General features: G+C 40.6%; 1 protein-coding gene and 1 non-coding gene across 7 annotated transcripts in view; one reads left to right on the top strand and one right to left on the bottom strand.

Annotated features, from left to right (window-relative positions):
• The window catches only part of fmnl3 (formin like 3), a 54,942-nt gene extending 38,093 nt beyond the window's left edge, over positions 1-16,849 (top strand). For 3 of the 6 annotated variants that reach the window (XM_088992938.1, XM_088992929.1, XM_088992910.1), the window contains 8 exons: positions 154-457; positions 527-607; positions 721-850; positions 3,099-3,259; positions 3,699-3,800; positions 7,689-7,781; positions 7,887-8,010; positions 14,881-16,849. In XM_088992938.1, coding sequence (XP_088849064.1) covers positions 154-457; positions 527-607; positions 721-850; positions 3,099-3,259; positions 3,699-3,800; positions 7,689-7,781; positions 7,887-8,010; positions 14,881-14,945 — 1,060 coding nt within the window. In that variant the 3' untranslated portion in view covers positions 14,946-16,849. Of the gene's footprint in view, positions 1-153; positions 458-526; positions 608-720; positions 851-3,098; positions 3,260-3,698; positions 3,801-7,688; positions 7,782-7,886; positions 8,011-10,140; positions 10,264-14,880 lie in introns of all 6 variants that reach the window. The other 3 variants (XM_088992946.1, XM_088992915.1, XM_088992922.1) reach the window with 2 other exon arrangements.
• Positions 12,577-12,648, bottom strand: trnag-ucc (transfer RNA glycine (anticodon UCC)). Its single transcript has one exon. It is a non-coding gene; the product is annotated as a tRNA-Gly (tRNA).
• Positions 16,850-16,915: the final 66 nt, after the last annotated feature.

The raw sequence follows: 16,915 nt of genomic DNA, 5'->3' as shown, positions 1-16,915 counted from the left end.
GAAGACATTTTATTGTGTTGTATGGGTTAAAATAAACAAAGTAAAAATAACAAGTTGTGAATTCAAATTGTAATTACTAGAAATATTTTCGTCAAAATGCCTTGATTTTTTTTTCACCATGATACACACCACTTTTTTTTAATACCTGCCTAGATTTGACTTGAAGGCCTTACCGGTGGACTTTGTGGAGTGTCTGATGCGCTTCCTACCCACGGAAGCAGAAGTCAAAGTCTTTCGTCAGTATGAACGGGAGCGCCGCCCATTGGACCAGCTGGCCGAAGAGGATCGCTTCATGCTCCTGTTCAGCAAGATTGAGAGGCTCACGCAGAGGATGAACATCATCACCTTCGTCGGCAACTTTGCCGACAACGTCAACATGCTCACGCCGCAGCTCAATGCAATAATCGCCGCTTCCGGCTCAGTCAAATCATCACCAAAGTTAAAAAGAATGCTTGAGGTTCGACAATTATTCTTTTGGAGTGGTTACAAATGGGAGTGTGCATAAACTCTTCTTTTGGGCTTGCAGATTATTCTCGCCTTGGGCAACTACATGAACAGCAGCAAGCGAGGGTGTGTTTACGGTTTCAAATTGCAAAGTCTTGATCTGGTGAGTAACTTAACAAACATTTGTGGTCACTTGTGCTGATTTCTTCCTCTCCTGCACACTTTCCAGTTGTGGAGCGTATGTTGTAGCTTTGATTCTTTTGTTTTGTGGCGCAGCTGCTAGACACCAAGTCCACGGACAGGAAAATGACGCTGCTCCATTACATAGCTCTCATTGTGAAGGAAAAATATCTGGAGCTTGCCAATTTCTACAATGAAATGCACTTTGTGGATAAAGCTGCGGCAGGTGAGTGCGCATTCTCAGGGATACATTTGGGCCGTCCCTTTGCGCCATTTATGCATTTTGACAGCCACTGACGCAACTTTGGAACTCCACTATGCCAGCACTGGCGCAAGTCTATTATGATTAGCACATATTGCTACGTGATCTGCGCCACATATGACATACTTCTGTTAAAATAGCTAAAGAAACGCATCGATGAAAAGGTTTCTTCAGCCGTCATCTGTACTTCTTTGTTTGAAGGTGTCGGACGTTTCGCTTCTTGTCCAAGAAACTTCGTCAGCAAACTAAAGTCTTACTGGTACTTTAGGCCCTATATATATATATCCCTACTGTCCAGACATGGCGGTGTTGGACTCTGCTATGATAGGTCCCTGCTCTCAGGTTGGTTAAGTTGCAAGAGTTTCTGAAAACCTACAAAGAGTCCTTTGGCAACACAAAATTCCTACTTATTTCAAACCGATAAACACTTTAAGGCAAAGATTAGTGCATCCAAAAGATAGGCTGCCAAATGAAAAACAAAGTAATGTAGTTTATTCAATACATTGTAAGAATGAAAATTGTAAAGAGCAGTACATTGGGGAGACTAAACAAATTCTCAAAAAAAGACTTTATCAACATCGCAGGGATAATACTAGTGGGCCTCAATCGGCAGTACATATGCAGCTAAAAGCTAGCAACCGCTCATTTGCCGACAATGAGGTTAAAATCTTAGCGAAAGAACATAGATGGTTTGAAAGGGGAGTAAAAGAAGCGATTATCATAAAACAGCAAAATCCTTCCCTTAACCGTAATGGTGGGGTGAGGTTCAATTTGGATCGTTCGTACAATAGCCTGCTTAGGCAACATAGGATTAGTAATACTGATGAGGTGATACCGGTCGAAGTGGGGCAATCAGGCCAGTCGTTAGTCAGAACGATAGGAACTATCAGTGGAGCAGGTTCAGGGAGTAGTCCTCTGCTCCCCCCAACCTGAGAACAGGGACCTATTATAGCAGAGTCCGTCATCGCCATGTCTGGACAGTAGGGATATATATAGGGCCTAAACTACCAGTAAGATTTTAGTTTGCTGACGAAGTTTCTTGGATAAGAAGCGAAACGTCCGACACCTTCAAACGAAGAAGTACAGATGACGGCTGAAGAAACCTTTCCATCGATGGACCACTCCTGTACGACTGAGTGTTTACACAGACCTAAAGAAACACATGTAGTTAAACATATATTAAAAACTGTTCGTTTTCCTTCAGAAGTTTTAACTTTCGTCATCTTCCAACACGCTTACCGATATCGAGCCATAATCACCTAGCATTTGTTGGTGCGTTCCAAAGTCGTCATAGAGGATATCTCGGGGTTTTTCCGTGATCTGCTGGAACTGTCGAAAGGGCTAATCGAATATTCATTTACCCATGGTGCATTGCATTATTTACATCGAACACGGTGGATGGTTGCAAAATGGAGCGTTAGAACACGAGTAACACTCAAAAAGTCAAAAAGAGGCAGCAAACATACATATTCTCATTTTTTAAGAAACAATCGAATAAGTCTTCGGAGGGTAGTGACAATTCGTAGCAGCAGACTGCAGTTAATGATTCGAATTTAGTGGCTAATGGGAATGATGTCAGAGTTGTTGCAGCACATTGGAAATTTTCAAAGCAAAGAAATTTGTTTAAGTAGACACTATGAAGAAATATTGTGCAAAGTCTTTTCTCTTTGTCTTCTCTGTAATACCTAAGAATATTAAAATAGCACAGAATTGATTGTGTGGGAACTAAAAAAAATCTAAATGTATTTTATGTATGAATAAATTCTTTGACTTGAATTAACATTGTTTGTTGATATACCAGAAAAATATATTTTACTCAGATAATGTTTTTTCATTGACAATTTAGAAATATCATGCTCCAATGAGAATGTATTTTGGTTTATTTCAATCAGTTTAGTGTACTTCGGCAATCTAGTTAAATTGGGCCCCACCCATTTTACAATTTGGCCCCCTTTTCAGACATAAGGGGATCAACTGTCCACCTTTTTTAATTTCCCAGATGCATCCCTGCATTCTCTTTGTTGAAACTTCTGTTGGGATGAGAAAGACAGCAATTTTTTTTTTCAAATCTAAAATGTCGTCCCACCAACAACATCCTATCCCTACCCTACCCTATCTAAAGCTTTCTAATCGGTACACGTACTGTAATATTATACAGCCATGGAAGTTAAAAAGCTTGAAACATGACGTGTTCCTTTAACTGTGTCCGAAGTGTCACTGGAAAATGTTCTGCTGGATGTGCGGGAGCTGGGAAAAGGCATGGAGCTGATCCGGAGAGAATGTAGTCTTCATGACCACTCGGTCCTTAAGGGCTTTGTCCAGGCGAGTGACGCCCAGCTGGATAAACTGCAGAGGGATGCCAAGACAGCAGAGGTACGATACGCTGACCTTACTTTGCAAAGAAACCTGGGTGGGGCACACACAAATAGGCAGGAAGCAAACATCTGTGCCAAATGCTGCACAGCAACCTTTTAGGCTGGATTCACACTCCTCCCAAAAAAAAAAAAAATGCAACAACTATGCAGGGAGCAACCAATGACAGTGAAAAAGGAGTTATTTTTCCTTGCCATATGACGTGACATCCAACATGTCTATTTATTCGATAGTCATATTGCAAGACATCCGTTGAACAGATGACGCCATTTCATGCATTGTTCACTCTCTTTCCGCTGCCATTATGCATCCCAATGGTGCCGCTTGGGAGCCGCGCAACTGAAATTGTGTCTGCCGCGCAGTGTGAATCCCGCCTTACACGCAACTATTTATCATTCTCATTGACCCGTCGCTGAAACAGTTGTCATTCCAATTCCAGGAAGCCTTCAATCATGTGGTGAACTACTTTGGAGAGAGCGCCAAGACAACGCCACCATCTGTGTTCTTCCCCGTGTTTGTACGCTTTATCAAGGCCTATAAGGTGACCACATACACAAGTAGCGTCTTTGCTGTCTGCCTTCAGCCCTCCACTCACACAATACAGATTTTAGGAAGTTCCACGGACAGACAGGGCAGAATTTTGGCCACCCCGGTGCCACAGGACGTGGCGCGCGGTCTGGGGCCAAATAACAGGAAAGGCCAGCTGCGTCTGACTGTTGAACTGCAGCTGCGGTGATTCGACCGCTTCTTCCCTCTCGTCCTCTCCGGTCGTCCACAGCGTCGAATTCCCCCCGCCGCATAGCACATTTCCTGAGATTGTTCTCACTGCAGATTTATGGCATCTGCTTACGGAAATGTCGGCAGCACAAGGACTTCTGTGTTGTATTTAGGTTTAATAAAGCAATAGTCATACAGTGTTTCCTTTGTCATAAGTTAAGACGGGAGGGACTTTGCCTTTGAGCCTCTTCGGATTCGGCTTTGTGTTGCGATGCCACCTTCAACCCAGCTTCTCTCCCCACAAAACAAGAACAAGATACCAACATTGAATGAGTGAATGAGTTAATGTCATCCACTGCCAGACGTGCAAAAATGTGTCCACTCGAGTGCCAGGGTTTTGGTCATTGTCACTTGAATATCAGGACCCACAGAATATTGAGTTTTAGGACTACATAAACATTCAATGCAGCGTAAGCCTTTCTGGTGGTGGTGAGCGTGTTCTACCGGAAACAAATTCCTTGTGTGTTCTACATAATTCTGATTCTGATTCTGATTCTGAGAAACGTTAGACTCTCTTCTTTCATCAGAAGAAAACAGTTAATTCTTAAGTTATATTGGTCAGGAGTTACATGAGCTTTAAATGAGGGCTGCTGTCCAAAATGCAATGCAATGAATACATATTGATTTATACGATATACTGCTTTAACAACAGCTGAAGCTAAGAACAAAGTGCGACCATGAAAAATGGGAAATGCCCTTGTGTAATGGAAAAAACATTACCACTGGTCTGGCCAGCGCTTTATCGTCACAAATACGCAAAAATAAAAAAATGAACAAATTCGGGAATGGGGCTGGCTCTATGTCATATTTTCAATTCCCGACTAAATTCACGGATGGCAGTGAATGAGTTAAATATTGATGAGAGTGCTTTAAAAATGATCACAAACTCAAACCGTAATGACTTTTCATCTCTGTCAATATAATTTCATAAATTACTTTTTTTATCCAAAGTACTGTACATCCAACATATGCAAGAATGAAGAAAAAACTAAACTATTTTCTAAAAAATAAATACATGTATAACTTTTTATAGTTTTATAGTTTTATAGTTTATAAAAACTTACTACCATATTTTCCGGTGTATAAGGCGCACCCAAAAGCCTTATACGCAGGTGCGCCTAATATGTCAAGTAAAATTGAGCCACAACAGGTCTTGCAACTATTACCAGCAGCCACTGACTCAATTTCTTCCAGTAGACATAGTACTGTGTAACCCCAGTCTCTAATGTAGCTTCTTATAATGTGGTGTGCCTTATATTTGGAAAACCTTTATATATCTATATATATATCTATATATATAGATATATATATATATATATATATATATACAGTAAAGTCTCGTTATATCGATATTCAAGGGAGTCCGAAAAAATATCGATATAACCGGGACTATCGATATATCCGACCCTGTTTGCATGTAATTTTCTCCGTGCGTGCATAGAAATAGTATCAATATAACCGGGACTACCGATATATCCGATATCGATATAACGAGACTTTACTGTGTGTATATATATATATATATATAATTATTATTATTATATTTATATATCTATATATTTGTAAAAATGTATTCCATTCATTGCAGGTGCGCCTTACATCAGTAAAAAGTTTAAAAAAAGAAAGAGATCCAAGACGAAAAATCCCAAACTATTCTAATCCTGCTCGACCAGCCGTTTTGCTAAATGGCATTACCCATAAACTTTATGGCCACCCACGTTGACTGATTCTATGCAAGAGTTTCATGCTCGAGACATAAAAAAATAATTCTGTAACAAAATAACATACATCACTATTTTTACTATATACAACAAGAGTACAGTTTGACAGAGCACTAGCCACGGGAACAGAAACACGTAATTTAATAACTGTAGTCTAACACGAATATTGGTCCAGAAAAAACAAAACAGCTGTCAACGCATACTATTTTCAAATCTTAGCATGTATAAATGAGAACTAAATAGGAAATGAAAAGAAAACAAATCATGCCTGAGACATACATCAACAGTATGGTGCGGTGACGGCTCTTTGGAAAAGCGTAGTTGAATTTTCTATGGAAGTACTTTTTTGTAACTTGCATCTTTATTCGTCTGTGTAAGCTCTCAGTCGTACAGGAGTGGTCCATCGATGAAAAGGTTTCTTCAGCCATCATCTCGGACGTTTTCACTTCTTATCCAAGAGGCTTCGTCAGTGAATTAAAATGTTGCTGGTAGCTCTGGCCGAATATAGAATGCCTGATGGCCAATTTGTATAGCAACATCCTTTTGTAACTGTGAAAATTATTACTATTCTATTACTATTCTATTTATTTACACTATTATTCTATTATTACTATTTCCTATACTAGGAAAACAACCAATCAACCCATCAACAAAAACAAAACAAAATAACAATTAAGGAAAAAAATAGTGATCAGTAGTGACAAGTTACCCATATTTTGGATTTATATTTGTGAGCTATCTTGACTGTCTGATTTGTAGTGCCGTTTGTTCATTCATTTGTTTGATTTTTTTATATTCATCCCATTTCCCCCATTTTGTTTTAAACTTCCCTACTTGGAACCTGAATATGTGTGTGAATCTACCCAACTCAAATATCTTTTCCACTATTCCGAGCCATTGGTTCTTTGTTGGTGGGTCAGTTTTAAACCATTTTCTTGTTATGTCTTGCACGTTTTCTTGATTTACTACTTACAGACTTCTGTCTGGAAGTACTTTTACACATTGCCTTAACACAATGACATTTTCCACAAAGGTTAATGGACAACCGACACCTCCAGACAAGTTGTGTCCATAATTTGTAAAATCACTTCAAATGACTTCTACTGAGTGTATTTTACAAAGATTCCACCGCATATAGCTATATTTTACGTTTTAAGACTCGCGCTGAATATTTAGGAAGTCTTGTTTTCAAGTTGATGACAATGCCTGACGTGACGTCACGTCAGGAACGCCCCTAACCGAGAAGCGACACACAATGCATTTTGGGTACTTTGTTGGGTCTGAAAACATCGTGTCAATCCGTGTTGATGGCAAAATTAGAAGGAAAAACACCTGAATAACGCGATGGTGAATCGTTGTGTCGTACCAACACTACCAATTGAGGTAACACCGTAAAAGTGGACACAAATTCTCAGCAGACAAATCAGCCCATTTCCAACTGAGCTTGTGCGCCATCTTGTGCATTTTCTGAGAGCTACATAGGAGTCCAGGAGGCTTGAATTGATACGTAAGGACTTCTTTAATCGGTTGCAAACATTTATGCTTTCCTCTTCAGAACTCTCTGAAGCCATTGTTTTGTGTCTGGAGTATCCTGCGTGACGTCACGAACAAGGGGGCGGGACCTTCTGAAACTCGCCATTTCCGAGGTCATTTTGAAGCAGTTTTGGGACACTAAGCCATTTTTATTGGTGTTTTGCATTTGACTAAAAATATCAGCCTGTGTGTTTTGGGTATTTTAGATACTATAAACCATTTTTCTGATGTCAGTTAGGAAACAAAAAAAATTGTGTCGGTTGTCCTTTAAGGGAGGGTGGCATAGAGGTTCGAAGATCTGACTTTCCCAAACCTCCCTGTGTTTATTTCTTGCACCCGCATTGACTTTAATTTGACTTTCTTGTTGCTGACATCTGATCTTTTCCTCATCTCTCCAGGATGCAGTGGAGGACAACGAACAAAGGAAAAAGCAGGAGGAAGCCATGAGAGAAAGGTTACTGGCTCAAGAGGCGAAACAGCATGACCCCAAGGTGTGGTCCAAGTGCATACCTCTCAGCCGTGCTCAATGAAGCGCTGCTATGTGTCCGCAAGCTACAGCAAAACACTCCAAGTGCACTCTGTCGATTGTGTTTTAGGTTCAGTCCCAAAAGAAGAGGCACCAGCAGCAAGAGCTGATCGCAGAGCTACGCAAGCGGCAGGCCAAGGAGCATCGGCCCGTGTACGAAGGCAAGGACGGCACCATTGAGGACATCATCACAGGTGGGCCAGACTGCGCCTCTTGGAGGTCCCGTCAAGGGCCTATGACCACTCTGGTCGTTCACCGTTCGGCCGCTTTGAAATGCACTTCGTGCTATGTGGTACACGCGCCGACAGATCTGGAATCCAGCACGTAGTGGTTATTTTGTGACGTGTCGTCTGGCAAAGTTCTGTGCGGCCAATGTGGTCGACCTTCAACTGTGTGTTAAACAGTTTGAGCCAAAGTGGGAGAGGTCACTGCTTCCGTTTGGATTGGATGGGATTAGCCTTTATTAGTCTCACATTGGAGACATTTACATTTCACAGCAGCAAAGTTATGGAAAGGAAGAGGCAAGGAAAGGAAGAAGTAGAAAAACAAAATACAGGAGCTGCTGGAAAGGCAACCACTCATGTGGTGCCATCATGAAGTAAAAAAACAACTAAATAACAAATAATGTGACACAACACAAAAGACACAGACAGTCATTCAATCTTAAACACTTTCTGCACCTTCTTTGTTGTATGAATCAGTTCTAGATGAAAGAGGAGAGGACCAAAGCGTCCTTTTCACCAGTAGATCATGGATTTCATGGTGAAACGTCCACATCTGCTACAAGCTAAATTTTGGAAGCAAACACAAAGCTGTAGCATCCATTGCCAAAAAGAGACTGTCTCAAAACTTCTGTCCCACTTAATTCCGCTTCAATTCCAAGCCGCGACATTTCCACATACGCATTGGCGCTCTGCATTTGACGCTCCTTTCTTTCATCGCGGGCTCCTCAAGCGATGCATCCATCCAGCCGCAGATTGTCCAAAAGCACCAAACTTAACACTGAACACATCGGGGCTGTGAAAATGGTGCCCATTACAGGTGCAAAAAAAGCAATATTGTCCCTCAGCTGTCCAGCGATGACAGTCAAATGGCACTGACATTCCTCCCAGATCAAAAACAGTGCTGGCATATTCGTGCTGCCTAAAAGACGTAACTGCTCAACACGGTCTCCTCCTTGATATCGTGGCCAAAAATTCTGAAAAACAAGCTGTATCCATTCCACACGAAGGCCAACAACACAAAGTGACAACTGAAAAACAAAAACAACACAAAAAATCTAATATATTAGTATATTAGTTCTTTTTTCCAAGATGGCACCCGAGTAGGCAGCTGTCGGCAAGTGCTCTCACGAGCCTTGCTTTTTTTTGGGTGTTGTTTTTCTCTTGTTCAAAACTTTGCTTATAGCAGACGTGCACATTCCACCATAACGTCTTTGATCCACTGGTGAAAGGGAGGCTTCTCTTTCTCTTCCATCTAGAACTACTTTATGTAATGAAGTGTTTGTCTTGTACTCAAACATCAGAGAGTACTTGGGGAAAGTCGTTAAGATTGCACAACTGTCCATGTTTTCATGCTCCTGTTGTGTTTATTATTTTGCTTTGTGTTGACTATTATGTGAAGCGCTTTGTTTCAGATGCAAGACTGCATATTAATATATTAGTTGATAAAAAAATATGTATATACTGTATATATGATATACAATTTTTTTAAACTCTCAAGCTGCAGTCAACATTCAAATGCAAATGTAGAAACTATAATATGTGCATGAACAATTTAATTTATTTTGGCAGTTAGGAGTCAGGTTTCCATGTATAAACTCGTCACAAAAATAGCGCAAATCAAAAATCAGTACTAGTCGCTTTGTGCTGGATGTCATGAGGGAGATGAGGAAACAAAACAGTCACCGCCACCAGGCAAGATATTCCAATGTTGAGTTGCTTTTTATGTCTTCACACTTCTATCATGCAGTGGCGGTCCGTGCATTTCACACCTAGGCCTTCAGTGAAGTGTTTGGCCAGCAGAGAAGGCCTTGCTGGCCCTGACGGCCCACCACTGCTATCATGGTATTGAAAGCGTTGCCCATATTGAATAATTTGGTGCACCTGCACAATTTATACATCCAAGAAATATTCAAAAAGTGAGGGAAAAAAATCCCTTGCTGAAGATAAAAACGTCTTGCATCTTCCATCAAGTTGATCCACGGGCTGTCATGAGTGTCTCCTTAACGCTATGTGAATGCGTTCCAGTATTTGGCCTTTCTCGTTTGATAAAAACATGTTCTCCCCTCTACCCCCTTTTCCTCCTCCTCCCTCCCCCCCCAGTACTGAAGAGCGTGCCATTCACAGCCCGCACGGCTAAACGCGGCTCACGGTTCTTCTGTGAGGCCAACCTCTGCGACGATGCCAACTGCTAGCCCCTCCCCCTTTAACGCCAAGGTTATCCAGGTGTCTTTCGATATGCAACCCCACCTCCACTTTGCATGCGGCATGATCCCCGTGACTCCATTCCACAGACAGTGTGCACTAACTTGGGCCGCCATTTTGTTTGCGTTAAAAAGACTGGTGTCTGGTGAGAAGAGTCGGCCAAACCTCTTTGCTGGGAGAACAAAGTGTCATCAAGCACAAAATATACTGATTTGCTTCAAATACAAGCAATGATAACACTTCCACTCAGGAAGTACTGAGCGGAAGCTTTCCGCATCCCTCCCCACTTCCCTCTAGCAAACCCCAACCGCCCCATAAACGCCATCATGAAGAGGTTTGGCTAAGACCCACAATGCTTTGTTCCATGAGACTAACTTGTTTGGTGTTGGTTTTCCAGCTAACATGTGACTCTTTTTTCCTCATCCATTGTCTGTCATCTCCCTTTCTAGTCAATATGAAGATTTTCAACAGTATTTCCTAAAGGAGGGTAAGAAAGGTATAGCTTGGCTGAGCGCTGTCTCGCCCGTATGTGCTACTACAGTCCCGTCAGCTGCTATAACATCGCGCAAACCAAATCTACCGCATATTATGCAATGTAAACGCCCTTGACTGATTTGTAGACACACAAAAAGGGTGAGGCATCCATCAAAAGGGTTTTCAGGACCAGTGCCCCCCCCCCCGTGTCTTTCTCCACCACCACATTCATCCTTATCCTCCGCACACACTCCTTTATGTTGCATGTTGTCCAGCGTTCATCCATTAAATCATGTTTTGTCTCCGTGTTCATGGTCGCCCGCGATGTGCTGTTTGGTCAACAGGCTCGACGAGGACAACAAAACAGCCACGAAAATACAAATACTTCAATTGGACGCAACGTTAGGCACACCGACATAGTCTCACGTGATTTAAAATGCAATACAATACAATGCATATTGATTTATATAGCGCTTTAACAACAGCTGAAGCTGGGACAAAGCGCTTCACATGGACAACTATCCAATACAGTAAATAAAGTAGCGACAAAGATAGTACCAGGGAGTAAAATCAAGTCAAACTGGAGTGCCGTATTCGAACTTATACAAAAATAACGATCCATGTATGAAAGATACTTGGTCCACATGAGCATGGAAATTGCTTTGGTGTTATTATGTTTATCGACACTTTGAATATTATAAAAAAAAGTTTGATTACCAAAACAAAGGTATCTTTGTCAAGGCATGTAATACACTTTCATCAGAATCAGAAAGCCTTGAACTCATTCAAGGCCAAAAATGCGTCCGCTCGAGTGCCAGGATTTTTGTCATTGTCACTCAAATTCCAGGACCCACAGAATATTGAGTTTTAGGACTACATAAACATTCAATACAGCGTTTCGTCAGAAAAAAATCCCTAAATTACTGTATTTGGCTCTGGAGTTATCTGAGCTTGAAATGAGGGCGGCTGTCCAAAATACAATAGAATACATACATATTGGTTTATATTGCGCTTTGACAACAGCTAAAGCTGTAACAAAGCGCTAACATGGAAAAAGGGAAATGCCGCCCCCTCGTGGAAGGGAAAAAACATTGCCAGAGTTCTGACCAGCGCTTTATCTGCACCCCCGCAAGGAAAAAACAAAACCTGAACAAATTCAGGAATGGCGCTCTACGTCATATTTTCAATTCTTTAATAAATTGCAATGCAGCCGCCCTCATTTCAAGCTCATATCACTCCAGACCCATATAATTTAGGAATTAACTCTATCTTTCTGATAAGACAGTTTTCTAATAAGGTTTCTGATAAGGTTTCTTAAGATGCATTGAATGTATAGCAGGAGAATACCCTTCTCAATGAGTAAAATGCAACTTTAGTCGTTCGTTTCCACTCCAATGCCGGGGTTTTTGTCATTGTCACTCAAATTCCAGGACCCCCAGACTATTGAGTTTTGGGACTACATAAACATTCAATGCAGCGTAAGAAACCTTAGACTCTCTTCTTTCATCAGAAAAAAAGAGTTAATTTCTAAATTCTATGTGCCCCGAGTTAGATGATCTTGAAATGAGGGCATCTGTCCAAAGTACAATGCAATACACACATTGGATTATATAGTACTTTGATAACAGTTGAAGCTGGAACAAAGCGCTAACATGTAAAAAGGGAAATGCTTCCCCTTTGTGGAAAAGAAATAAACACAGCCAGAGGCCACAGTAACCGCTTTATCGCCACCCAAGCATGATAAAACTGAATCCAAACAAATTCGGGAATGTCGCTCGATGCCATATTACCAATTAAATTTGTGAATGGCAGTGATTGCGTTAGTAGTCCCACAGTGGGAAATTAGCAAAAAATTCACTATGCATTGGCTGGGAATCGAACCCAGGTCAACTGCTTGGAAGGCAGCTATGCTCACCACTATACCACCAATGCACAGATCTACTAGATTAAATTAAATCATAATCACCGGTTCCAGTGGGTGTCCATGAAGAACACGAGAAAATAATCTCTCGACCAAACATAATGCCAGAATTGCGTTATGCTGAATGAAGAGCCTGTTGACCTGGAAGTGCAATCATCTCAATGTCATTACCTTTTGCTTTTGTTTCATTCTCGAAAATCTTTGAAATTCCACTGACATCACACAGTCTGTCGACATCCAAGGCTTTGGGAATTTGCCGTGATTCACTTGTGCATACCTGCCAACTACTCCGGTTTTGCTGTTAAAACTACGCTTTTCATGATCCCATTCTGGGTTGTGGGTTAATACGGAAAATTATGTTATCCAATAAAAACAATAAATTCAAAATTGTAAAAATAGTAAGTACTGTACTCAACGTTAATTCAAAGCACGAGAACAGGCGATCGGCACAAAAATGCTAGCTGTTAGCTTCCTTAAGATCAGGTCATTTTTTGCCGCGGGCCACATTGTAGTTATGATTTCCTCTGGAGGGCCGTTATGAATTTGTGGAAGCCATTAAAATGTTTAATCCCCCCACATATTACACATAGAGCACACAACAAATTAATGAATAACTAGTTATCAAATCTGAAGTCAAGAATAACGGCTTTTATTGTGGTTTATATCCAAAAATATGAAATTTTGAATAGGATTTTAGCAAGCATCATGGAATTTCACAAGTTCGCTTTGCTTTCGCGGCCCGAAAAAATGTATGTGTCGGCCCGGATTTGGCCCCTGGGCCTTGACTTTGACACCTGTGCTTCAGATGAATTGCGCATGTGTGTGGTACAGGTCTTTCCTGGAATCCAGAGTGACAGCTCATTCCTGGAATCGAGACTCAAGAGTTAGCGTGGTTTTTGTCATAGTCGTGTAATGGCATCTGCCGGAGAAAAATCCCAAAAAATCCGGAGAAAATTTTGGACAAAAAGTGTGAAAAGTCAAAGAAAACTACAGTCGTTTCGTGAGGAATACTCCCAAACCTTTCCAGGTGTTAGACTTCGCTCAAGAAAAGGTGAAAATGACGCAAGTTTAAGTTTCATACCTGTCAACCTTGGCTAATAGCTGCTCGTATAAATGATTACCGTTCCCTTACAAAAGTTGTAGTACGCTATAAATTACAGTGACACCTTGGTTTACGAACTTAATTGGTTCCCAGACAGAGTGTGTAAGGCGAAAAGTGTGTATCCCAAAAATTAATTTCCCACAGGAAGCCATTAAAATGAGAATAATTCATTCCCAGGTCCTCATAAAACATAATTTTCTACTTTCTAAGCCTTAAAACTACACAAAATATACCTTATCTTATGTATAATAAATGTGCTATGGTATTATAATGAAAGAAATAAACTGTACTGTATAAAAAGTTGTTTTATTTACCTATGTGATGGTCGTTGATGGCTTGATGAAATGGAGTGGCCGGTTTCATCAGCATTAAACACGTGATAAGGAATGTAACCTTCTTCTTTCACCATCTTGAGGAATGATCCCTTGTAGGTGCTTTCTCTGTGAGAATTGTATCTAGTTCCTCATCAATTGCATTCTGTTTAGCTGGGTTGATAGCTTTTTGCATCAAGTGTACAGATGGCTTGTGCGGGTTGTTTGTGGAGCCTGATTGATGGGATATTTTAACCTTGTAGTCTATACTCTGCCTTTGAACTATCAACGTTGAAACTCTCACTGTCGTCTGCCTATCTCTTTAATGTTAAAACCACCTCCCCTCTCTGCTGCGTTCTTGACCAATCACATGGCTTTAACCGAAGACTGAGGGCAGGGAATAGAGGACAAAAACAGTCGCTGCCATTTTGTTGTTAGAAGAGCGGGCTGGTTCGTGAACGACACATCACTCATTGAGGCAGCTCCGTGTACGAAAAAAAAGTTTGTATGCCAAGGTAAAATGTTCATAAATTTAACATTTGTAAACCGAAAAGTTCGTAAGCCAAGGGGTTCGTAAACCGAGGTATCACTGTACTTAAAATGATTAAAAAAATGCTCACAAGCGAAAATGCAGACAGTTTACTGTGCATGCGCAGTAAGCTGGACCCCGGTGTATTTCTTGACTTTCCCGGTTTCAGAAGTTGGCAGGTATGCTTGTGCTACAAATCAACAATACTGTACTTGTAAAATGTTGGACACATCGAGTTGAGATGTGTGTCTCATGTAACACTTTTGTGCCCACCCCTACCTCCCTCCATGTCTACTCACAGATCTGAGAAACCAGCCATACCTGCGAGCTGATGCCTTGATCCGCAACGGTTGGAAGAGACCCTAAACCACTTATTGATCGCTTATACTTCTCCCTCCCTTTGCCTTAACCTTCCTGGCCATGTTGCCAATAGACTGTTTCGATCCTGGGACCACATATCACAAAGACTGAAAAAATAAGTTTGTATGTTCACAACAGAGGCCTTGTTTTAGCTGGCTAATTTATTTATTTATGAAGGTCTTTCTACAGCCACTTAAAAAAAGTGGAACGTTCACTGTGAGACTTTCCTCCTGCGTTCTGGTTGAGTAACCCAGAGTTCAGCAACGGTGAGCTGATGCATGTGCATCTTTGGAACTCCACATGGACACGGACATGGAGTTGATGCAGCTATTGGGATATATTTTTTGCAAAGACTTGTAAGAATTAATCCAATGACATTGGAAGACACCCAAGAAACTCTCACCGGAGGCCATTTTGTATGTGCTTATTATTGACAGTTGTATGCATTTATCTGGACAATTCTACAATGTCAAACAAACCCCCAAAAAGTCATGTTTTGCTTAATATGTGCCTTTGTTGGAAACAGTGTTATGCCTTAATATTTGTATCGAATGTTAAACCATATAAGAATGCTCTTGTACGATTGCCAGTAGCCCTATGATACGGAACCACTATGCAAATAGGGCAGTTGTTTTTGAATGTAAGAGGGATCTGTGCCTTGTCGGAGCTTTCTGCCACACAAAGTAACGCTTGAGAAGTGTATGACGATTACTGGTGGACTACTGTTAGCCAACATGCTGACAGACAAAGGATTGATTTTTTTTCTTAATGCCTCATCTCATTGGAGATGGAGTGACCGTTTTTTTTTTTACACAAATTCCTATGAAAATACATGAAGCTGAGTTGTTGTTAGTGTACAATCAAATCAAGACATTGAATCTACAAATCTTTCGTGAATTATTTTCAATGTAATAAAAAAGAATAAGGTCAAAGTCACGTTTGTTTTGTTAAAAAAGGTTCAAAGAATGCCAAGTCGGTGTGCTTTCAGGCCACAGTGTTGAACATCTTGAGGAGTCCAAAAAGTGCAATAAGTGGTTCATTAAGCAAAGTTTAAGCTTCATTTTCCTCACAACAGGCTTTCTTAACACCATGATGTGTTTTTTTAGCAATAGTAACATGCTTATTATACTTTGTCAACTAGTGGAAGAGCATTTATTTGTCTTGCTTGCCACTGTCATAGTTCAGCAAAGACAAAAAAAATAGTTTTGGTGAAATCAAGTAATAGTAGAACGTTTCCACATTGCGGCCCTCAGAATCACTGCAATTTTGATTCACTTTTTCTCGGCTCAGACCAAGCATTGTGATGAAAATCAATAAAATGTTTTATTATTATTATTATAAATATATATGGTAATTTTTCCCCAATGCCTCATTTCTAACGCGCACCCAAACATTGACTTCTTTTTTAGGTAGAAAATATTGTGCATTATACTTGAATAAACACGGTACCTTGATTGTTCTCCCAGTGGAGAAATTTACATTTCACAGCAGCAAAGTTATGAAAGAGGAAAGGAAAGAAAGAAGTAGAAAAACAAAATACAGGAACTGCTGGAAAGGCAGCCACTTTCGGGCGCCATCTTGAAGTAAAAAAAACTAAACTAAACTAAATAACAACTACTACATACATAGGGTTGGCTGAGAAATTAAATTTCCGCTTTTTGGACAATATCGAATACAATTCCAAAAGGGCTGAAATGAGGAAGCACAGATTTCTGAGAGGATCTTGCCACCGGTCCCGCCATCCCTGACCTCTTCAAATGACAGACGTGAGTCACAGTACATCTCTACTATAAAAATCCATTTAATTTCTTATATCAAAAAGAAATAGAATCATAAAAACCATCAGAACCACACAAATCAATGTGGTTTTTTTCTTCCAACAAACACATTTCTCCAACTGAATGATGATTGCTCTAATTTATGTGGTCAGATGTTTAAAACAAAAATAAACACTGTTTAAGGTGATGGGGTAAGGT

This window comes from Hippocampus bargibanti, linkage group LG01 (assembly GCF_051943395.1).
Source record: "Hippocampus bargibanti isolate YZ-2025 linkage group LG01, ASM5194339v1, whole genome shotgun sequence".
NCBI lineage: Eukaryota > Metazoa > Chordata > Actinopteri > Syngnathiformes > Syngnathidae > Hippocampus > Hippocampus bargibanti.
The sequence above is the reverse complement of the archived record's forward strand: the minus strand, read 5'-3'. Positions and strand labels throughout refer to the sequence as shown.